The 24,599-nt window shown below is 37.1% G+C and overlaps 1 protein-coding gene and 1 long non-coding RNA gene across 4 annotated transcripts in view; both read left to right on the top strand.

Moving 5' to 3' along the window:
- The window catches only part of LOC149536275 (uncharacterized), a 44,165-nt gene extending 21,604 nt beyond the window's left edge, over positions 1-22,561 (top strand). For all 3 annotated transcript variants that reach the window (XM_089806483.1, XM_089806484.1, XM_089806485.1), the window contains 2 exons: positions 2,609-2,769; positions 22,145-22,561. In XM_089806483.1, the coding sequence (XP_089662609.1) occupies positions 2,641-2,769; positions 22,145-22,234 (219 nt within the window). In that variant the 5' untranslated portion in view covers positions 2,609-2,640 and the 3' untranslated portion in view covers positions 22,235-22,561. The remainder of the gene's footprint in view (positions 1-2,608; positions 2,770-22,144) is intronic.
- LOC149536276 (uncharacterized) lies at positions 6,802-21,641 on the top strand. Its single transcript, XR_016356768.1, has 3 exons — positions 6,802-6,807; positions 7,706-7,872; positions 21,462-21,641. It is a non-coding gene; the product is annotated as an uncharacterized LOC149536276 (long non-coding RNA).
- Positions 22,562-24,599: the final 2,038 nt, after the last annotated feature.

The following is a 24,599-nucleotide window of genomic DNA, read 5'->3' as shown; positions in this document are numbered from 1 at the left end:
GACGGACTCCTTCGGGAAGGTTCGGCGGATAGTATTTATACCTTGTCTGGGATCATTGTAGAGGATTCATCTTATCTTATCAAGCATAATGTAATGTTTGGCGTATGCGAATATAATAAAAGGAGTTTTGCTGTTCGTGTTTCCATTGTCTGTATGTGTTCATTTATTTTACCCGTACGGTAAACACCAAGGCTGGTCGGAGATAAGAAAAATGCAAGCCAAGGTTTGAAGGGGAAGGAGAACACACAGATCAATGGCTGGGATGATGGTCGGCTTGGGGAAGTGGAAAGATAGGAGCAAAGGCTGCCATGTCAAATGGATGTGGTGCCGAAGAAACCCTTGGGAAAAAATGGTCTGGTCCAAATGTTCCTTTTGGGCTTGGAGTGACAGATCATCAACAGTTGATAGCGTGTTTAGTAGAGGCATCGGGCCATGACAAACTAGGGCCATCATTGTGGATTTCGTAGACGAGGCAGAAGTAGAAGTGGATAACATTGCGGTTTTCTTCGAGTTTGGTTTGATCGGATGATTCCAAAGCTGGCGACCAAGTTTATGTGAGCTTCACAATTGTATTTTATAGAATTGGGAGCTGATTCCGGTTTTGAATGGATGTGTTCAAAATTATGTGGGTGCAGAGGTTTTCTCATTGTAGTTTTTGAAAATGTTCGAGATAGGGTTAATATCATATGTGAATGTCCTTGGAACTGGGAGAATGAGCATCACCTGATGTTGAAACCTTGGCATCTGGCTTTTTGTCTAGTCAAGGAAACTTTTGACAGGGTTCCATTGTGGGTAAGACTCCCAAAATTGTTGTTATATTTCTGGTTTGTTTTGTGTTTAGAAGTAAATAGGAAATTCCTTGGATAGCTTACAAGCCTAGTTATCGGATTTGTGCTTGGAAGGCCAGATACGGGTCTGGGTCCGATTTGGATCCAGTTCCGTTCGGATCCGGGCAAAATCCTTGTTTTGGACTGTGGATCCGTTCGGATCCGTGGACCATGAATCCGGATGAATCCACAGGGTCAAATCCAGACCCCGCATGAATCTGTCACGAATCCTCATGAATTCGTCATTAATCCCCAATGTGTATATATATATATATATATATACACACACACACATACAGTCACGAATCTTCACGAATCATAATGGGAAAAATAAAAAATCACGAATCTGATTCACGTGCCCGAAATGGATTCGTATCCCAAATCGGTAACTATGCTTATTAGTGGTAGATGAAGAGTCAACCAATCTCTTGCATTAAACCTATTCTCAGATTTTAGTGGAGATGAATATGGCTGATGGACTTCCTGCAGAAATATTGCTGAATCAAAACCTCAAAAATATTCTAGGTGCAGCCTGTGGCATGAAGGGGTATCCTTTTGGAGTAGGCGGTGTTTGATCATGAAGGGGTATCTTTTAGGAGTAGGTGGTGTTTTCGGACTAGGCATATGGCTGCCCAATGTGCTAGACAGAAATAGGATAAGCATACCTCTTGGTGGGAGGATGTTCCCACTGTCATTATACAATGGAGTTGGAGAGTGAACGATAGAAGAGTTTTTTCTCAAGTAGTAATTGGTGTGATTCCGCAACAATCAGAAGAGGATTTCAACCTTGTTTGGACAGTGCTAAGGCTGTCCATTCTGGTTATGATGAGATGCCTGTGAATAAGAAAGATATTGCAACGCTGTATGAGAGGGAGAAAAAATGACGTGTAGATACTTGCGAGGAGGGGGATGCTCATTCTGATGGGAATCAGAATCAACAAGATGGAAGGAGTGCGGTTTATGTGAGGATGTCTGAATGTAAATTGATGGAATGGCAAGAAGAGGCAGCCAACGTGTAAGAGGGTTGGGTAACTGTGAAGAGAAAGAAAAAACAAAAAAAAAACAAAGGCTTCCTTTAATACAACTCTATGCTCCTGAGAAATTCCCAATTTATCATGAGACTTTGATAATTTTTTCTTCTTCTTTTTGCTATATATGCTCTATGCCCTGTGACCTGTTCCTAATGCTGCTTGTGTTTTTCCAAATCTTTAGCACTGTTGACAGTTCTTGACTCTTTTTAAATATGCATCCTACGCTATGTCACCCCAAGTCTCCAGGATGAGGGGATGGGACAACGGACTTGTGGGACTTTTTTTTAGGCCGGAGCAGGGGATATATATATATATATATATATATATATATATATATATATATATATATATATATATATGAATTTTCAAATATATTCATGAATTTCACATTCATCGTAGCAACACAATTTTAAATTGTCATTTCCTTCCATCAAATCATCATGTAACATAGCAATTAGCAAAAAAATCAAATCATCATAAACGTAGCTTCAATTTGAATCATCATCTAAGAATACTAAAGTCTAAGAATAAGAACATAGGATGACATCAAATGAATCAAATGAGAGAATGAAAAACATCATTGATTCATATCAAAAGGTTGCATTTTCAAGTTTCAAGTTTCAAACATCCAACAAAATGAAAACATCGCAAATGTTAAAGACTTAAACTTTTAATGTATCAATTATAGTCCATCAAATAACACAATGACTGTACGAGTACTAAATATAACAGTTTTCTTTTGGCTTGCAGATAATTGGTGTAAGATTGCAGTTCTAACCAGTATGTCTTCTTTGGGGACTTCCAAGGGGATTCTTGAGGTATTGAAGTTTGGGGTCTATGTTACAGTTCCAATTTTCCTCATGTATTCAGTTGCCAGCAACCCTGGTGCTATGCAGAAATTAATGAAAAATGTAAGTTATGATTCTCTCTTTAGTGCTATATGTGTTGAAATGTCTTTCTCAAGTATTGATAGAAGCTGAAATGCTTGTCATATGTCAATTAGCCATTTAGTATATACAGAAATAGATGCAATCTATGATAAGATGTTCTCATAGATGAATTGAAAAACCTCTATTATACCGAGTTCTACCTGTTTCATTCCTAGATATTAGCAGCCCATAGTAGGTAAGAATATGGATTTGACTGGCTAACATATCAAACATAAGCAACTGAAATCTAAGCAGTATCCCATGAAAATTCAAAAATGAATGCTTGAAAAAATACCAATAAAAAAGAAAAGGGATTGTTGTGAAGACTAAAAATATTTTCTTTTATGCACATTGCTCATTTTTGGTGTGTCTATTTGTGATAAATTTCTATTGTAAATTTCCTGTGTTTGGTGGTTTTTCTGTGTGCATACATAACAAAGAAAGACAAATATGCACATGCATATGCATGCATGCATACATATATCTTGGCTATATTCATAGCAAATGCCATACTTATATTGAATACTTGTATCAGTATCTATTTTCATGCAATTTGCCATATTGCTCGCCCCTAATCCTCCTAGTGTTTACAAGCTGCTCATCCTCACCCCTTTTATGCCAAGGGAGTGGCCTAAACGCTTTTGACTTTGGCAAAGCCAAAATGAGTTGTTCGCCATCAAAGCCATCAATCTCCATGCGAACTACTGAAACTACACTACCAAATTGCAAGCTCTTGTACAAGTAAATGATGTGAGTAACAATTTGAATGTAGAACAATTTAATTCAAAGGTTGTGCTCAATCCAGTGCAAGTGGTACAATGAGGACCTGTCATAAAAATTGTCAGCCTGACCTGAACAGCAAGTGTGCTATTCGAAGGATCATTGGTTGTTGGTTAAGCCTCAATTGTTGGTCTAGTTGTTTGCAACATCCATGTAACTTACAATACCTAAGTGGTCATTATTTCAACAAAACTAAGTTGGCATAACATGTATTAAGATAACAGGTTACAGTTCCCTTTATCCTCCTATGGAAAAAAATCAGAGTGCCATCTGACACAACCTTTGAACAAAAGTAGATATGAGAATCAAGATGGGCCAAGGAAGAAGATGTCACTTATGGTACATTGCCCTTAGTCAACCCTGAAGAGGCAGTCTCATTAGTTAAGCTATTGAGTCAAGTAAGTTCTTGATGACGAACCATATAGCTGAGTTTGAATCCTCATTTTAATGGTGCCAGATGTAGAAGCAAACGATAAGAATCAGAATTTATATAGAGAACATCTGCCTGAGGATATAAAAGACAATTCTTTATTTGAAAGGTAGTGTTCAATACAGCAAGAGTGCTTCAAATACGACATATCATCTAAAATGATGTCCCTACCTCTATGATAGGTGTGCTTTTTGAGGACTAGTGATTGTGAGTTAAGATAATCCTTGGTCTAACTATTTGTAACCACCATATACTTGCACTATGGAAGCTGATGATTTTCATAACAAGACTGAGTTGGTATAACGTGCAATAATATAAAATGCTATAGTATAAATTGCCAATGTCAGACGAGTCCCTACCCCTCCCATGTTGAGGAAGCTCCTCAAGGCGCTTGATTTTGACACATAAGTATCAATTGTTCTGCTATTGCTCTCACATTGATCAATCAATTGAATGCTGTCTCAAAGGCCTGTCATGTGAGTACAATCTCCTATGCTATATGGACGCCCTTAATTTTTGTGAGCTGACCATGAAATTGAGTGATATACAACCATTCATGCCTTATCATCTTGTTGGTGCGAGTTTGGGAGTTCTATGACCACTTAAACATGCAGGTTCAAAATTTTAGTATTCAAAATGACATTAAATCTCCAACTCTCTTTTGAACAAGGATGCTCATATGTTAAACAATGTATATGGATTGTGTGATCAAATGAAACAACCCCAAGATTTGTCCTAGTTGTGGACTTTTACTTGTTGTAATGATGTGATATGTTGGTATCACAAAGGGACTTATGATACCTACTATTTCTAACTAAAGAATTTGCAAAGAGAACGGGTTTGGAGAACTATTCTGTTACTAGAATGCAAGAAACTGTGAATTTTATTGTGACTCTACTAGACTTGATCTAGCCTTCAACTCCAACAAGCTACTATGATCTCCTAAGGTAAATATAAGATGTTCAAACTATTTCCATTAGAATAATACCATCAATTAATGCATATCAATGTGCAAATAATTATTGAAATAAAATTCTTTAAACTTCCAATTGATCATGCAAGAGTCTTGCAAAGATTAACCCACAGTTACTTTCATCCAACTAGACTACTACTCAAGATTAACAAAAAGTGACGTAATGCAGAAACCTTGCAATACTCCAAAATAATACAAGTAATCCACCATTAAGACCAACAATGAAATATAAATAATTATGGTAGTATTATTGCAACTATCTTAATAACTCCCTTACAAATTATTCAAGTTGGGCTTAAGTACAATGAAAGGATCTGATTGATTTGAAATCTGGGGCCACGAATAACATGCAAAAACCCTAATTAGGGTTCCCATAACTACCACCAGCAAATATTAAATGCTAACCTAATTACATCAAAGCACCACCTTGCTTGCCAATAAGAAATCACTTTTGATTGACCAAAGAGAAAATGGGTTAGGTAGGAGCCTATAGCAAAAAGATACCAATCAATGGGCTAGTGATAAAATGCCACATGGGCTTACAACAAATCTTGCTTTAAAAGATAATCTCCTTTGACTTATTCCCTTTTGGCAGATTCAATGAATCTAGACTTAATATTATTGAGCTCTTCTATGGGGACATTTGACATGATCTGATTGGTTGAAGATGAGTGTGCACCACCTCAACATGCTTATTTTATAACTTGATTAATTTCTTGGTTGATTCAAAAATATCTCTGGATACTTGACATCATCAAGTCCTCAATCCATTGTGATGGAAAACATCCAAGCTAATGTGTGGAGATGGGTTTATACTCCCAAATTACTTCATCTTCATGCAGTCTTTCATCCTTTGAAGCTTTTCACCTTTAAACCTTTCTTGTTATCATAGGTTTGAACTTGCACTTGTACTTGAAATCCTGATGTCTTCATGATGTCATACCCTTGGTCTTGCACTTGTAGTAGTGATGTGAGTGTTTCATGTAGCTGGATCAATCCAATTGAAATCCAAGTTTGTAATGATGTCCTCATCTTTTTGACTTGTCATGATGTTGCACTTTCTCTTTGAGTTTCACTTTGATGTCTTGAGAACTTGATCCCGGATTTATGCCTTGAGTTGGTCTTCATCTTGGAACAACTTATAGCTTGATAGCTTGGGTTCTCCATGTTGTTCTTAATGTTGAAATCATGCTTGCATTGGAATCATCCAACCTTATATCATCTCCACTTGAACTTCAACTCGAGCCTTGCCTTTCCACCTTCATTGATCTTTTAACCTTTCATCATGTTAATCTGTTCCTAAAAAGTAGAATTCAGAATTGACTTCAAGCAATATTGATCTTCGTCCCTTGGTCCTTCTAAGGACCTCTATTGCATCAATATACTCATTTGATCATGCTTTTTCTCTCACTTTTGATGACACTCTTGAATTTGGAATGAACTCTGAAACCTTACACAGGCAAGAGACCGAAAAGTGAATAAAAACCACTTAAAATAAAACCCTAAAAGGCAAAATACTGAGGGTTCCCATTTGCAATGGGTTGATGTGTGATAATATGATAACACTACCTTGTATAGTCATTGGGGGAAGACAACGAGTTGCAACTCTTACCCCTTCCTATGACAGGTGTCTTCTCCTAACAATCTATTGCCTCCTCGATACTTATTGCTTGCCTCCTCATTAGTATTGTCTGTTGCTTAATGATTGGCAGATGAACTCCTTAATTAGGCTTCATCAACAAAGGAAATAATATTGTGGAAGATGAATTCCTTAATTAGGCTTCATCATTATAGAAAATTGTGAAGTATTATCAATGAGGCAATTTTCATAATGCAGGTTGTTTGTTTATCTGATGTCAGATTAGGGGCATAAGGATGTGATTGTTTTGATAAAGGTGTGATTAATATGGACTGATTGAATTGATGGAATAAATGATTTTTGATTTCCAATTGATGTTGATGGATGATTTCCTTTAATTTGATCATTTGATATATTAGTGGATGATTTGAATTAATGTAGAATTCATAGGGTGATGAGTAATGATTGAGTGAGTGCTGATTTGATGTATTGGTGAGTGATGATAGATAAGTGATCCTTGGAGTGTTTTAGATGATTTCTACTTTATACATTATTGCCTATGTTGCTGGTTCAGAGTCAGGTTCAAAATTCTTTCAATTTTTTTGGGGGTGGGTTTGGGTATGTTTTGGGTCCGTCTGTACAAAAATATATGCTTATGCTTATATATGTGTGTGTGTGCGTGCGCGTATATGTAACAACAAATTAGTCCATACACCAATATGCTAATAGTAAAGCAACATAGCAAAATACACCAACATATCTATGTCTTAGTTCAATAGTATATTAATTGCATTGTTTAGCCATACATACAACATGATACACTTACTTGGTCACATGCATGGAACATATTTCTATATCAAGGCAACAGTTGGAGAATGAAAGGAACATATTTTTATTCTGTATTGGTTAGAACTTAGAGGATATGATAGCTTTCTAAAAGAAATTTCTCTATCATTGTCAATTTGGATTTCACCTATCATCAATTTGGATTTCCTCTATAAGCAAGCTTTTTGTTTTCATTCACAAATTGCACAAATGAAATATAAACCATCCTTTTTGGCCTTTTTAGTGATCACTTTTGGTCGAGTAGGCCAAGTTAGGCAAAAAAATACTTTAAAAGGTCAAAAAAAGTTGTTTTGAGAGCAAATAAAGCTAGTGTTCAGCTGTTAGGCAGAAAATTCTTCCAAATTCTGCTCAGGTTCCTCTGACAGAATTTGCAGTGAATTTGTGGCTTTGTAGGGCAAATTTGACAAGGACCAGACTGTACAGAATCAAAACAGTCTTTGAGGGTTGCTGGAGAGAATTCGGCAGCTTAGATTATTGGTAAAGGGTCACCAACTTTCATAAGAATTGAGATCACTTTCTAATGTTGCCTTTGAGAATAATATATTATTTTCTAACTTGATCTCCCTTTGCATGTCCTCCTCAAATGAAGTTCCCCTCTTTTAAATCTCATTTGATTGTTTCATTTGTTAATGCCCTTACAAAAGGGTCGCACCCTTTGGTTATGAAAAGGAAAGATAAATCTATTCAGCAACAACTGCTGCCCCTTTTGCTTCTTATTTAACCTTTATGTGTCTCTCACTTCTCAAATCTGTCTTTACTGCTTTTCAAATTTGTACATATTCCATTCAAGATCTGCATATACTCTTCTAGATCTCCACATCTCATTTTCTTCTTCCCTTCTCAATTCTTATTTCTCAGATCCTTATACTTCCGCACTAAATTTCCTCCACTCCCTTTCCTCCATTCCATTTGATCCTTCTTCCCCTTTCTATCTGTTGCAAGGAAAGGTCACAACTCTTCATCATATCCTCCCTTTTCAATAGCCACACGCTTCCACAATCACCCCATTTTGAAGGAGACAACCCTTCATGTTTTAAAAGGTCCTTATTTTCTCTGCTTCCATTTGTTCTCTTAATACGTCCTTAATTCTTATGCTCCCTCTTTCTTCATCCCTCCATTTCCCCTACATTAAGAGCTCTCTTCTCTCCCTTTTATACCTTATGTTTGAGGGAGACAACTTTTCCATTCACGTCTCAACCAATTTTAAATTATTTTTTAATTTTATTCTTATATATGTTTAATTTAATAATTATTGTTTATTATTTAGTCTTATATATGCCCAAGATTGCTTGTCCTCAAGCTATCATAAACAAGGATGCTTTCTTAGAGAAACACATCAGCTTTGAGTCAAACATGGAGCATACACATGGATATATGCAAACACAAGTTATATGTGCAGTTGACATATGAATATATCCAGACATAGGGCATATGCATGAATATATGTAGACATTGTTCACTTGCCCCACAAGAAGCAGGAATGTCCAATCAAGGCCAGATTCCAAACTCATCTCTTGGAGCAATCTATTCATTATAATGTCCCTCATGCTAGGAGGAACATGCTTTATTACCTACTATATCCCCAAATAATGAGTAGCCCAATTTTGCCCAAGGTTAGAATTTTTATCAAAATAAGTAGGGTTTAGAGATATCTTTCACTTTGATTGAGACCTTGCAAGCAAGTAGGAATCATTTATAACTATAATTCATAATTAGATCTCTTGAGTTATAAATAAGGAGATGTTGGAAATGTAGATCAAATCATTAAACTCATTGAGTCAATTTTAAGATTACTCAACTATAGAAGTGATAAGACAGGGTAACTCAATAAGGTACCCTAGAGGCCTTCTACCCTTTACCCAAGAGTGATTATACAATCCCTCTTGGCCTAATAGCCCTTCCCATCCATATGAGATGGAGTACCTAGTGTTTATCACCGTTTTCATCAATCTTGCCGCTTTTATCTTGCTTCCAATAATTGAACATCCTTATGCACCCATTCAACATGTTAGAGGTCATGAGTAGCATTCACAACAGGTTCCCAGATAGTTAATACTTCCTAAGTCAAAGGGCAGTGCCCTTTGTCCTCCGTTGGCCCCATGAGACTCCCTGTTAACATATCATGATGTGGCATGCTTAGAAGATAGTCTCATCACCATTTTCCTGTTAATAGCTAGGGTTGCCGTTGCACCACCAAAAGATCAATCTGTCAATGTTTGATACAACCATTAGAGTTGTAGAAGACATAGGAGGCTGTTAAACCATGTTGCAAATCCAGTGAGAGATGCTGGTCCACTGCCAATAATCCCCTTCCGAGTGTTACTCGCCACAACTTGCAAGGATTCGAATTGGTGACCATGCTCTAATACCACTTGTTAACCACTAGGGCTGCTGTTGCACCAAAAGGTCAATCTATCTATGCCTGATATAACCACTAGACCTATAGAAAACACATGAGGCTGTTAAACCATGTCGTGAATCTAGCAAGGGACATGGGCCCATTGCCAACATTTCCTATCCGTGATCCCTCATTTTCCCTACCATGGCTGGTTACAGCTGTCAGGAAGCATGAATAGTATTTCCCACATAAATTCTCTATTAAACTATTGATGAGCAATGAAATGCATATTAAATCAAAGGTATGTAGGTATATGTATATATGTCTGTGTGTATATCTATATATAAACAATCACATACTAATATTACATCCCCGAACTGCTTACATAATTCAGTATAGAACAGTCATCAGTGGATTCATTATGCAATGTGTGTGTCACACGATACTCCTACCAAGGATGGAAGATTTGAATGATCTCTTCTTTCTTCTTGGTGCCTTTTCTTCTCCTTTGATGCCTTCCACTAATTGAATTTCTACTTTATATAGTAATTGGGGGAGGACAGTGAGTCACAATCCTTACCTTGAGGACAGTGAGTCACAATTATCTCTTCCCAGGAGACATATCTTCTCCAAATAATCTATTGCTTCTTGAAGATCAAATGCATACAATTTCATTAACATTGTTGCTGTTACTTAATGATTGGTTAAGGACTGAAGATTACCGATTGTGGAGTCTCTTGGTTCACAGCAAAGGAAAGAATATTGTGGAAGATGAATTCTAAACTCAGGCTTTAATGATTATAGAAAATAGTCAAGTCTTATTAATTTTCATATGACAAGCTTGCTGTTCATCTGATGTCAGATTGGGGGCATGACAGATCTGATTGGCTCGATATTATATGATTAATATAGACGGATAGAATTGATAGAAGGGTTGATTTCTTGTCTGTTTTTCATAATTTCCAATTGATGTTTGATGGATGATTGAATGATTTCCTTTGATGTGATGATTTGATATATTAATGAATGATGATGAAATGAATGTGGAATTCATCAGGCTGTGAGTGATGATTGAGTGTTTGCAGATTTGATGTATTGGTGAGTGATGATAGATAAGGGATCCTTGAGTGCTTTGAGTGATTTCTTCTGTATACATTATTGGTAAATGGTTACCAGCTTTCATAAAAAGTAACCACTTTCCAGTGTTTCCAATTTTGCCTTTGAGAATAGTATTTTATTTCCCAACTTGATCTCCCTGGGACGCCCTTCTCAAATGAAGTCCTTATCTTCTGTATCTTCTCTGTTATATCTCCTTTGAGTGCAGTTGTAAAGGCCTACTCCATAGTACAACCACTTCCTTAGGCCCGTTTCTAAGAACTACTAAGTCTCAGTTTAATTGAATCAATTTTTAATTGAGATAACAGAAGAAATGTATTCAAGAGCAACTACATACCAGAAGCACACATTTGAGAGCCCATGGAATTATAACAGCAAAATTAATGAGTGACATACAGTGTTTTCTGGTCTCTGGCCTCCTGCAGCCAAGCTATTGTTATTGGAGCAGTGCAATCAGAGAAGGTACTTCTATTCAATTATCACCCTCCCTGCCGTTACCAACTCAAGTCCCAGTCCCAGTCCCTGCTTCTATAATGCAAATAAGAATACCTAGTTGGATGCAAGTCGACTTCAGTTCCACCACGTTGCTTACACTTCCCTCTCAGTTGCTAGTTCATCAGTCTTTAGTGCTGAGGCATTGCATCGTATGGAGATTTCTCTCCTGTGTACAGTTTCTAGATTCAACAATGGTATTGACTACCCCTGGACAAGCCTGCAGATGCAATCAATGTTGGTATAGGATTGACGCTGAGTCTCCATTGCTGTCCATCCTGATTTTCAATTCACTAGTTACTACAAGTTCAGGTTCTTGCTTCTTATGTTAATGTCCACGACACTAATATCTCTGTTGCTGTGACCTCCCAGTCCGAGTAGTATTCTAGCTGCTGCTGCAAATCTCTACAAAGGAAAGTCATTGTTCTTCACACACAACTCTATTATTGAATGACTCCTGCACTATCCTTGGTTGTGCTTCCAAACCGAAGATGGCAAACTCTCTGGTGAGACCCTGTCCACGCAGCAGGTCCGACCAATGTGACGGTTCTGCAAATGTTCGATTCTGTTGTATTCCCGAAATATCCTTTGTCGAGTACCTTAAGTATTCCTATGCCAAGTGAAACAACTAATCATTTTCCTGCCTTCCCGTCTGAGTGCTCTTTCCATATAAAACTCCTCCCATCTTGTAATGCCTCATGTCTTTTTGATTACCCAGGCCATGCTGGCAATGCGGGCCTTAACCCATCCCACTCACCCCCTGAATCATCTTAATCTGTCTTTATTCCTTTCGATTTCTTTTTGAATACATGTTAATAATAAAATTACTCAGTAGCATCTACAAACATATATAATATTTTTTTTGATTTATCAAATGCAAAGAAAGGAGCAAAGAAGCATTTAACAAATCCTTTTTCACCTTATTACTTAGAGAGGGACATTACAGTTCCCCTTCTTTTTACCGTATGGGGTAAATAGATTAATGCATACAGACAATAAACAAGAACATGTAACAGCATCACTCCTTTTATTATTCACATATATGCCCAAGAGATTACATAATGCTTCCGATGATGATTGCAATGATCTCGGATAGTGTACATATACTTCCCGAAGAACCTTCTTGAAGGGGCCCGTCAGCTACATAACAATTAGTGACGACATCACAGTATTTATTGACGACATCAACCCGTTGGCTACACAATATCTATCGACTACATCATCCCTCCAAAAAAGAAAAGTCATCTCCTGGCGACTTCAGAACTAACAAAATAAGAGACAACAACATAGAATATAGGAATAATATATACTAGGGAGGAGGTTGCGTCCCAAAAGAGTTCTGCTATCGGCGGTTTACCGTATGGGGTAAATAGATTAATGCATACAGACAATAAACAAGAACATGTAACAGCAGTACAACTTTTATTATTCGCATACATGCCCAAGAGATTACATAATGCTTCCGATGATGATTACAATGATCTCAGATGGTGTACATATACTTCCCGAAGAATCTTCTCGAAGGGGCCCGTCGGCTACGTAACAATTAACGACTATATGCTAATCTACCCATTGGCTACACAATATTTACCGACGACATCAACTCGTCAGCTACACAATATCTACCGATGACACCTTCCCCACAAATTGCTTGCCCTCAAGCAATTTTAATGTTGGATGCATCAGGACCTGCTCGTTCCCTAGCTTGCATCCTTTATGGGTAAATCCTTTCATTTCACTATGTATTCCTTGATGACATGCTTGTGAAGGTTCCTTTCCCTTGTCTCAATGATTGCTTCAGGTTCTAAAACTAACCTCCCTTCATCATCCAATGGTGGTAAAACTGCTGAAAGACTTACTTTGTGTCCCAAGGCCTTTTTAAGCCTAGATACATGAAAGACATTATGTACCTTGCTGTTTGTAGGTAGCTCCAGCTCATAAACTACTTCGCCTATCTGTCGGATTACCTTGTATGGTCCATAAAACCTTGGTTTCAATTTCTCAGCTCCACTTTTCTTGAGGGAAGATTGTCGGTAAGGCTGCAACCTTAAATATACCAAATCACCAACTTCAAAATGCCTCTTAAACCTGTGCTGGTCTGCATATTGCTTCTGTCGGTTTTGAGCTGGTTGGATGTTCTCTTGCAATGCTTTTACTATATCCTTACTCTTCTGTAGTAAGTTTGAGGCTCTGGGTACCCTGCTGTTTGCCAAAATCAGATCTAAAATGCTTGGTAGTTTGTAACCATATAATGCCATGTATGGTGACATCTTGATGGACATGTGGTATGTTGAATTATAACAATACTTCACTTATGTACAACCACTTTATCCATGTTTTCTGCTGTTAGAAACAAAATTCCTTAATTATCCCTCCAGCCACTTGTTAACAATTTCAGTTTGACCATCCGTTTGCGGATGATAACTAGTACTGCGGGTGAGCTCGGTTCCACATAACTGGAACAATTCTTGCCAAAATGGACTCATAAATTTATTATCCCTGCCACTTACTATGTTCCTGGGTAGCCAGTGAAGTCTGAAAATTTCTTTGAAAAAGAGATCTGCTACTTGTACTGCTGTATATGTAGTTGATATGACAAAAAAATGATCAAATTTAGTCAATCTATTAACCACAACATAAATGCAAATTTTACCTTGTGCCGCTGGTAGACTGGTTATGAAATCCATTGAAATACTATTCCGCTTTTGATTTGGAATGGGCAATGGTTGTAATAAACCAGCTAGATATGTATGCTCATGTTTGTTTTGCTGACATGTAGGGCACTCTTGTACAAATTGCTGCACTTCCAGTTTTAAATCTTTCTAGCTGAATCTTTCTCTAACTTGCTTGTATGTTTTAAAAAAGCCGGGGTGACCAGCCATACGGGCATTATGAATAGATTTCGAAACCTCAAGTTTGAACTTCGAATTTGGCAATAAAAAAATTCTATTTTTATAGAGTATCAATTCATTTTGTACCTTACACCTGTCATCATGAGTTGTACCTTCAAGTAGGTTCAAAGCCCAATCATCTTTGGCATATTCAGCTGTTATATTCTTCTTCCAATCAGCTGTTATCTCCACTATGGAACATAAATGAGGCCTTCTAGATAAGGCATCAGCCACAACGTTTCTTTTTCCTTTCACGTAAACAATGTTAAAGTCATAGGCCTGCAGTTTACTCACCCATTTTTCACTGTCTTTCACTTAAGTCTTGTTGGTTCAAGAAGTATCTGAGGCTGTTATGATCAGTTTTAACATTGAATTTGCTTCCAACTAAATACTGCCTAAACTTAGCAAGAGTATGCATAATAGCCAGTATTTTTTTGTCATAGATTGAGTGGCTCCTTTCCGCACCTCTTAACTTCCTACTTTTAAATGCAATAGGGTGTTTATTCTGAGTTAGGACAACACCTATCCCTTCACCTGAAGCATCACATTCCAGCTTAAATGGTTTAGTAAAATCAGCTATTGCCAACATGAGACATGAACTCACAAGTTCCTTGAACTGATGAAAACGTTTTTGTGCTTCATTTGACCATGTAAAGCCCCCTTCTTTGTCAAATCAGTCAATGGGGTGGCCACTTGTGAAAATTCTTTTACAAACCTTCTATATAAACCACACAAACCAAAGAATCCTTTCAGTTGTGATAAATTTGTGGGAGGAGGTCAATCCATGATTGCCTTGATTTTTTCCGGGTCAACACTGACTCCTTTGGAACTAATAATGAGGCCAAGGTACAACAGTTCCGTTAACCCAAATTCACATTTAGATTCCTTAGCACACAAAGACTCCCTCTCAAAAATACTGAGCACTTCTTCTAAATATTTCAAATGCTCATCCCAAGTTTTGCTGTATATCAAAATATCATTAAAAAATATCAAAACAAACTTATGGAGCTGCTGGTTGAAGATTCGGTTCATGTAAGATTGGAAGGCATATGGTGCATTAGTCAACCCAAAGGGCATGATTAGAAACTCATAGTGCCCATAATGACACCTAAATGCTGTCTTTTCCACATCTTCCCCAACTCTGATTTGATGGTACCCGAATCTCAAGTCTATCTTGGAGAAGAAGCATGCTCCATCTAACTCATCAATCAGCTCATCAATGCGTGGAATAGGATAGCGATTCTTGATGGTCCTCTTGTTTAAAGCCCGGTAGTCTATGCATACGTGTATGGTTCCATCTCTCTTTTTCACTAAAACCACGGAAGAGCAAAGAGACTCTTGCTTGGCCTTATATGATCCCTATCCAACAATTTCTTGATTGCCTTCTCTATCTCATCTTTGTGTCTTTTGGAGTGCCTATAAAGTGTAGTTATGACTGGTTTAGCACCCTCTTCCAACTCTATTGTGTGTTCAATGCCGCTATCTGGTGGAATATTGTGTGGGATGTCACTAAAGACCTTGTTGTACTTATCCAACAATACCCTTATTTCAGGTTGAGAACTCTTAGTTTATTGTCCTAAATCAAGTGGTGTGAAAGTACACTCTGCTGCCCACTCCACTTGATCATGCCTTAACAACCTTTCCGTCCTTTTAAAGAAACAATCTAGGGCTGCCACTTGTCATTCCCGTAAGGAGGAACTTCATCCCTTCAACTTAGAACTTTATCTCCATGGTCTGCAAATTCATTCTAAATTCTTCAAGTGATCGTAGTCACTGGATGCCAAGCACCACATCCGTATCACCAATGCTAACCACATAAATCATCCTTCAATTCATATTCTCCTAGCTGAATGCATAAGTTGGATATCATGTGCATGCATGTGATGTAATTCTATCAGCAACCATTACACTGAATCCATCACATTCTTCGGTCCTCAAACCTCTTCGTGCTACCACTCCCTCATCTATGAAGCTGTGTGTTGCATCTGTGTCTGTCAATGTGATTATTCACTGCCTACATAACTCTCCTCTACCTCTAAATGATCCGATTTTTTGCAAGCTGGTTAATTGAGCTATACAACTCTTTCCCCTTTGTTCACTTACTGATTCATCCGAGGTAGAATCCTCTTCGCTTGAGCTTGAATTAGAATGCCGTTCTGAATTTTCAGAACTTGATTCAGGGACCGTAAAATACTCCAACTGTGTCACCTTTGCCTTCAATGGACACTTACGAGTAGGGTCCCAAGGCTCACCACATTGGAAGCATAATTTCTTTTTTTCAGCTCATTTAATTGTTCATTATCCAACCCGGTCTGTGATTTTTTTGACTGATCAGTATCCTTGTAGGAATTTTTTTTGTCCTTATTTTTCTTATGGTGGGAACTCCTTGAGAAGTGAACACTCCTTGACGTTGAGGCTTCCATTTCCCTTGCTTTCTTATAAGCCTGCTGCAATGTAATTGGACTAAGCCCTTTGATCCATCCTCTTAATGGCTCAGTGAGACCCTCCATAAAGACAATTAAGAGCCTATTGGGTGCTATATCAGTCACTAGGTCTGCTAGCCGTTGAAATTCAGATATGCAATTGCCAACATTCGTCCATCGTTTAAGTGGTGTTAACTCCTTAAAATGTAGCTTAGGATCTTTGATATCAAATCTTTCAATCAATGCTTCTGTAAAGTCAATATATGAAGTAATTTGGTAATGAAGTGACACAAGTTGTCTCATTTGTCTCATATTCATTATCATGGTGTCCGGCAAAAGCCGGCCCAAACAACCATGATAACAAGTCTACCATTTATAAGATCGTCATCTTATAATAGTTACCTTCTATTTATATATGTCAATGAAAGATCGTCACCTTTTATTACATATCATATGTGAAATAGTAACCAACATGAACCCAATCAGAGGATGGTACAAAGGGTTTTCACCTCATACTTCTCTCTCATAGAGGAGAGCGCATTATAACGAATCTCTCTTAGAACTTCTCCTCAAAGAAGATATCATCCACAAAGGATTGTATCTCAAAATTTCTCCCTCTGAACATCAATCTTGGGAAGTTAGGTCCTCTAGTCACTTTCTCAGAAACTCTCTTTACCCAAGGATGCCTGTCGAACTAATCACTCCCTCATGATATACGTAGGAGTAGGCCCATAAACATCATGCAGTCACCCACATGTATTTCTAGACTCCCTTTGGGTATCAATCTTCTAAGCTCTTGTATTGCCTTTGAAGAAGTGTCATACTCCCTCTCAATGTAGAAGAATCTCATAATCTTAATCATCAAAGATGTTTTCTTCAAGAGGCTCACTTTATCCATCTTAATCATCAGGGTCTTTGGAACTACTATCATTAGATTTAGTCTCCACAATATTTGGTAGCATATGTAAAGTACCAACCTTCTTTTCCTGTAAGGATATCCTCAAACATAAAGGAAAAGATCAAAGCAAATAACCCTTATAGTATGTATACAATTACAAATAAATGAATAGATAAATGTAAAAGATACAAGTACTTGTCTTTTTAAAATATTTTCTTAAAGTTTTCCAAACAGTTATAATCTTTCTCAATTTTATTTCATTTTCTACATTTTGCAGCATGGCTCTGATACCATGTTAAAGTAACTAAGATCGTTTTTGCAAATATAGAATCATAGCCGTTGTAATTGATGATTTCCAAATGTAGATTTGGATCTCATATAAATATGAGAAGAGAAGACGCGTCTCTTCAAGAGACATGTCCCTATAGTTAATCATCTTTAGTGAACTATATGTATAACTCGCCTTTAAGCATATATGTAATATTAATATATTAACCATATATGTAATATATTATTATATAATAATATATTCAATGTATAATATATGTATTACATATATAATATATACTACTCATATATTATTCGTTATCAATAATATAAGACATAAAACAATGTTCATATAAATCATGAATACAAATACTCAATGTAATGAGTATACCACTTCTACTAATGCTATACTTCAACAATCATACCATGATTCCACCATTCGTGTGCAAGTCCCTCTAGGTGTAGTCTTGCAAATTTGATGGCATCCCTTTGTGGCATAGGATTCAACTGAAAATACACGTCTAACTTTTGGATCCAAGCCCTTGCAGTCATCTTACCCGTTCCATAATAAGAAGGGAGGGAAAATTTGTTAATCTTCCTTAATAACTTAGTCGGGTGGCCTCAATTGTTGTTCCTTGGCATATGCCTCATCCTTAAGTCCATGTAGTCACAAAGAGAAATGGATGCTCGAAGCTCATCTCCTTCAGCTGCCCATTCTCTCACCAATTGGCCTTGTACATCTTGTAATTGCACCTCTTGCCCTTGCTGGACTTACACTCTGGGAGAAAAATTCGGAATGATTGGCCTTGAACAAGTAGTCCTTGCTGGTCTGGGTGCTCTACCAAAATTATCAGCCACCTGTATTCCTCCGTTTGGTCCATTTTGGTCAACATTGTTAACTGCATTACCCCCACCATTGTTACCCATATTTTGTCCCCCACTAATTCATTTGCTGCACCATTCACCCCAATGTTGTTTGCTGCATTATTGTCATTCACATTTAACCCCATTTGTATCATGAATTCCATTCGTTGATCTTGCTGTTGCACTCTTTGTTCAGCCAACACATGCCCTTGGTTAATGGTTTCTATCAACTGCCTCAACATACGTGCCTCATTGTCCTCCACATTTCATTCACTCATATTCTCAAATATTACTTCTGTGGAATCTGTATCACTAGGTTCTTTCTTGACCTTTAATGACGTTTTACCTTCAGACTCTTGATCACTTTGGCTCCTAACCTGTCACGCTGGTGTATTCCATAAATTGTAATTGGTCTTATTCATCTTCCAACAACATCGTTGCAACAGTCACAGCAACTCTGCAGGCTGGAGAATCTTGGAGCTCTGATACCACTATAAAGGTCTACCCCTTAGTTGCCAACCACTTCCTCAGACCTGTTTCTAAAAACTACTAACTCCCAGTTGAAATGAATCAATGTTTAATTGAGATAACAGAAGAAATGTATCCAAGAGCAACTACATAACAAAAACACACAGTTTGAGAGTCCATGGAAACATAACAGCAAAATTAATGAGTGACATACAGTGTTTTCTGGTCTCTGGCCTCCTGCAGCCAAGGTATTGTTACTGGAGCAGTGCAATCGGAGAAGGTACTTCTATTCAACTATCAACCTCCCTGCCATTACCAACCTGAGTCCCAGTCCCTGCTTCGCTTCTATAATGCAAATTAGAATGCTCAGTTGGATGCAAGCCGGCTCCAGTTCCACCACGCTGCTTACACTTCTCCCTTGGTTGCTAGTTCATCAGTCTTTCGTGCTGAGGTATTGCATCGCACAGAGGTTTCTCTCCTGTGCGGCAACTTCTAGATTCAACAATGGTATTGACTACCCGCGGAGAAGCCTATGGATGCAATCAATGTTTGTACTGGGTTGACGCTGAGTCTCCATTGCCGTCCATCCTGATTTTCAAATCACTAGTTACTCCAAGTTCACTTTCCTTCTTCTTATGTTAATGTCCACGACACTCCTATCTCTGTTGCCGTCAACGTCCTAGTCCGAGTAGTATTCGAGCTGCTGCTGCAAATCTCTATGGAGGAAAGTTGTTCTTCTTCACACACAACTCTATTATTGAATGACTCCTGCGTAATCCTGGGTTCTGCCTCCAAACCTAAGATAGAAAACTTTTTGGTGAGACCCTGTCCATGCAGGGGGTCCGACCAATGTGACAGTTCTGCAAATGTTCTGGGAGCCTCTCTCAGCCCCAAAAATAGCCTTTGTCGAGTACCTTCAGTATTCCTCTGCCAAGTAAAACTAGTAATCATTTCCGTGCCTTCCCGTCTGAGCGCCCTTTCCATATAAACTCCTCCCATCTTGTAACGCCTCATGTCTTCTTGATTACCCAGGCCATGCTGGCAACATGGGCCTGCACCCATCCCAGTCACCCCCTGAATCATCTTAATTTGTCTTTATTTCTCTCTCTTTCTTTTTGAATAGATGTTAATAATAAAATTACTCAGTAGCGTCTACAAACATATATAATATTGTTCTTGATTTATCAAATGCAAAGAAAGGAGTAAAGAAGCATTTAATAAATTATTTATTGCATTATTACTTGGAGAGGGACATTACAGCAGGGAGTCGCACTCTTTTATATCTATTTTGAGTGCAGGAAGTTACATTCTTTCATTTGTAAATGCTCGGAAAGGGTTACACCTTTTGGTTGTGAAAAGAAAAGATACATCTGTTTGACAACCCTGCCCTTTTTACATATTGAATCTTCACCTATCTCTCACTCCTCAAATCTATTTTTATTGCTTTTCGTCTGCACATATCCCATTGAAGACCTGCATATCTTCACCTATCTCTCACTTCTCAAATCTATTTTTATTGCTTTTCATCTGCACATATCCCATTGAAGATCTGCATATCTTCACCTTTCTCTCACTTCTCAAATTTGTCTTTATTGCTTTTCAAATCTGCAGACATCCCATTTAAGATCTGCACATCCTTTTCTATTAGATCTACATTTCTTATTTTCTTTTTTCCTTCTCATTCTAATTTCATATCTTTCCTTATACTTCTTTAAATCTCTACTCTCTTTCTTCCATTCCATTTGATCATCTCTAAATCTCTACATTTCTTACTTTCTTTTTTCATTCTCAATTCTTATTTCAGTTCCTTCTCACGCTTTCCATCTTTTGTGATGAAGGTCCCCACCTTTTCATCGTGTCTTCCTTTTTCAATCATCACACCTTTTCTCTCACCACTATTTGAAAGAGTCAACCGTTCGTCTTTTAAAAGAGTTGCTTCCTTATATTCTTCCCTTTCCTTCCTCCTTTTCTTAATTCTTAATTCTTATGCTCCCTCATTTTGGTCATTTCGATTTCTCCTACAAATGAAGCTCTCTTCTCTCCCTTTTATACCTCATGTTTGAGGGAGACAAACTTTTCCATTCATATTTTGTTGGATTAAATTTTAATTATTAATTAATTAATCCTACTTTTTAAGATGGAGATAGTGAAGAAATGGATTTATGTGTACACTGTAAGAACTTAAACGTGAAGTTATTTGTAAAATGGATTGTGGTAGAATTCGAAGGTATATTCATAGAATCGTTAGTGGCATTTCTTTATAATATGAAGGTTGCAAGTTCTAAATTTCTAAACTCATCGAATTGCAGGAATATGAAGTGAATTAAGAGCAGTACCACCAAAATGAACACCCTTTTGACGTATTTTTGTTTTATCATTCTGCTTGTAGCCCTTAGCTGGCAATTGATAGCAGCGAGTCATAAGCCAATGGTAAACTGTAGACTGGAAGTGAATTTCTCTTTCTAATATCTTGCTTCTCTACTTGCAAACTCTCATGTTACACACGGCTCTCATATTGATCCTGGCACACTAAGGATAAAAGTAGGAGTTGGCATGCTTAAAATTTTATGAACTTTTTTCTTCACATCACACATTACAGGTTTTAATTAAGCATTATATGCTGATTTATTGGTTCATGTAGGAATATTGTGTATTGATTTTAAAGTCAGCTTAGCTTTGAACTTTTTATGTGAAACATATAAGAAATGAAATTTTAAAAATATATATAAGCCTAAACCTCTTTGATAACACTTCATTATTTATAATGTCGATCCATCTTTATTAGTTGATATCATCTTGTTTATTATGTCATGTTTGGATGTCGAAAATTTATAGCATGAAATCATATCACGTGGCAATTGACTTAGCTATTGGAATGCTAAATATTTTCAAATGATAACGAATGCGAAAAATTTCTTTTCATTTTAGGTCAATTAGTTGCTGATGTTTTGATATTGATGATACTTGTCATTCATTTACTTATTTGAAACAGCACTCTTATGTGGTATATCCACCCGAGGGCCCACGCCCTCCCCCCCTAGAAGAGATGAGAGAATGGGAACAGAAGAACAAGAACAAGTAGCGTTGAAGTTTCATTTCATTTTCACTATTTGTGAAATACCGAATCTGGGTAATAAAAATTCTTATTGGCTCATATGCTTTGTTTGTGAGTGGGCAAAGTTGATACCTTGTTGTAAAGATAATATTATGTTGGCACATCCGCTAGAGCTCTTTTTTAAATAAGGAGAAGCACAATCAGAATGAGTACTTTGATTGTTTTATAAGCTTATAACTAATTTCATGATGCTAGGAGTCAGAAATGGGTTTTATCAGTTTGAACATAGCACAATTCACAATTATGATATTGTCAATTATTAATAAAAGTTTACTGGTAAAAAATATTTTCATATGTTCATCTGGTGAAATTGAAGAAATCCTCAGTACTGAACTACTAGAGAAATGTTTTTTCGAAATCAGAATACCTTCCATCTGTAACATTGTTAAAACACGTAGGAGCGGAACCCATGGTCCGGGATGGCTTCTCTGCAGGTTGGAATCAGAAGGCCAAAGAAGGCCAAAGTTTTGCAGTTTATAATAGGTCTGTGTTGCGAGATGATGGGTTGTTTATGACCCAATTTTGTTGTCATAAGTTTTTCTAATGGTCTGTTCAATTTGATCATTTGGATATTATATGGTCTGTTCAATTATTTGGATGTAATTTTGGAGAAATTAATATCATAATGATTATATATATATATTGACATTACAATAAAGTTGACCGGTCTCATATTGATTAAGTTAATAGACTGAATGTGATTATCAATAGAGTTGATTGAGTGTTGTATTATGGTGGAGTCACGTCTACGATGGAGTCATGATCCACTGTGGATGTGACTCCACACACTGTATTTAATAAGCCTTGTATTGAGCACACACACACATATAATTGACATTAGACAATCAAGTTGACCGGTCTCATATTGATTAAGTTAACAGACTGAATTTGATTATCGACATAGTTGATTGAGTGTTGTATTATGGTGGAGTCACGTCCACGATGGAGTCATGATCCACTGTGGATGTGACTCCACACACTGTAGTCAATAAGATTTGTGGTGAGAACATACATAATTATGTATGTGAGAACACACTGTCCTTGGACCTTGGAGTTCATTTGGTATGACATACTTTGTTTGTCACAAGATTGGTCATCTTGCAAGAGATTGCAGGTTCAATAACTGGTCTCCAAACCAATCAGAGAATAACAAAGGAAAAATGGTTGTTGATGTGGAAGCAGTAAGAGATGAGATGAACAAGATGTGGATAAAGAAGGAAAACAACAAGGAAGAGGTCAGGACAACAAATCAAGAGCCATCAATCTTGTGTGATGGATTCTTCATCAAACTAAGTCAATACTTGGCTTAGGGGAAGTACATAAAAGGATTATCATCAACCGATCCCCTAGAGGTATGTATGGTCATTTAAAATCTTCATTGAAAGATGTGATATGATGACTAGACATTAGTAAGATGAGTTGTCAAAGTAATAAACCATAGAAAGATGAGTTTTCAAAGTAATGAGCGAGCGTAAAGTGATAACATTGAAAGGTTGACACTTTAACAAATAGAAAAGAAAGGTTATAATGACTAATAGTATTAATTGATGAAATGTACTGTTTAGCATTGGAAGAGGTGCAACGACTACTTTTGAGAATAAGTAAGGGCAAAGAAAAGTTCATTTTCCACGTTGCTATCTAGAAACAGTCTTGAGAAGTTATGTATTGTGAATATTGTGGTCAATACAATGGTAAGTGTGAATTGCGAACTGAAAGAATAATTTATTTGTGGACAGTCACAAGATCAAGATTTCATATTCAAAAGTGATCATGGAACACAAAGTGGATACCCTTATTCTAATCAATGTGATCGAGAAGCCATGTCCAATATTTAAGATACATCCGATGAAGGCAAGGGAGATTGACACGACATGAGTCCTATCTTTGATACCTCTTGGAGTATAATTAGTGGAAGATGTTTATCCACTACAAAATTGAAGAATTGATATTTGAAGAAATAAGCAAAAAAGTTAATAGAGTTGTTTGTTAACAATAAATTGAAGAATGAGCACAAGCATATGGAAGCAAAAGGTTTTGCATATGCAATTGGCATATCAGATAGTCTTCACTATGAAGAGCTTTTTTGGTTGGATAGATCACACAAGGTTACCAAGGAGATCATTCACACAATAATAGGATTTTGCACAACCGGTGAATTACCTATCCAAGGAATGATTGTTGCAAATTTAGTCACACAACTAACCAAGGTTAAATCTAATTCACGACCTATGAGGGTTAGCACTATTGAAGATAAAGAGGTGAGATATGCAACCATGGTAATGGGTTATAGAGTCTACTAATCTAGCAGATTGAACAATGTGCTCAGTGGAGC

Source organism: Cupressus sempervirens, chromosome 10, assembly GCF_028749045.1.
Source record: "Cupressus sempervirens isolate cs-2001-9-10 chromosome 10, ASM2874904v1, whole genome shotgun sequence".
In the NCBI taxonomy this organism is placed as follows: Eukaryota; Viridiplantae; Streptophyta; class Pinopsida; order Cupressales; family Cupressaceae; genus Cupressus; species Cupressus sempervirens.
The sequence above is the reverse complement of the archived record's forward strand: the minus strand, read 5'-3'. Positions and strand labels throughout refer to the sequence as shown.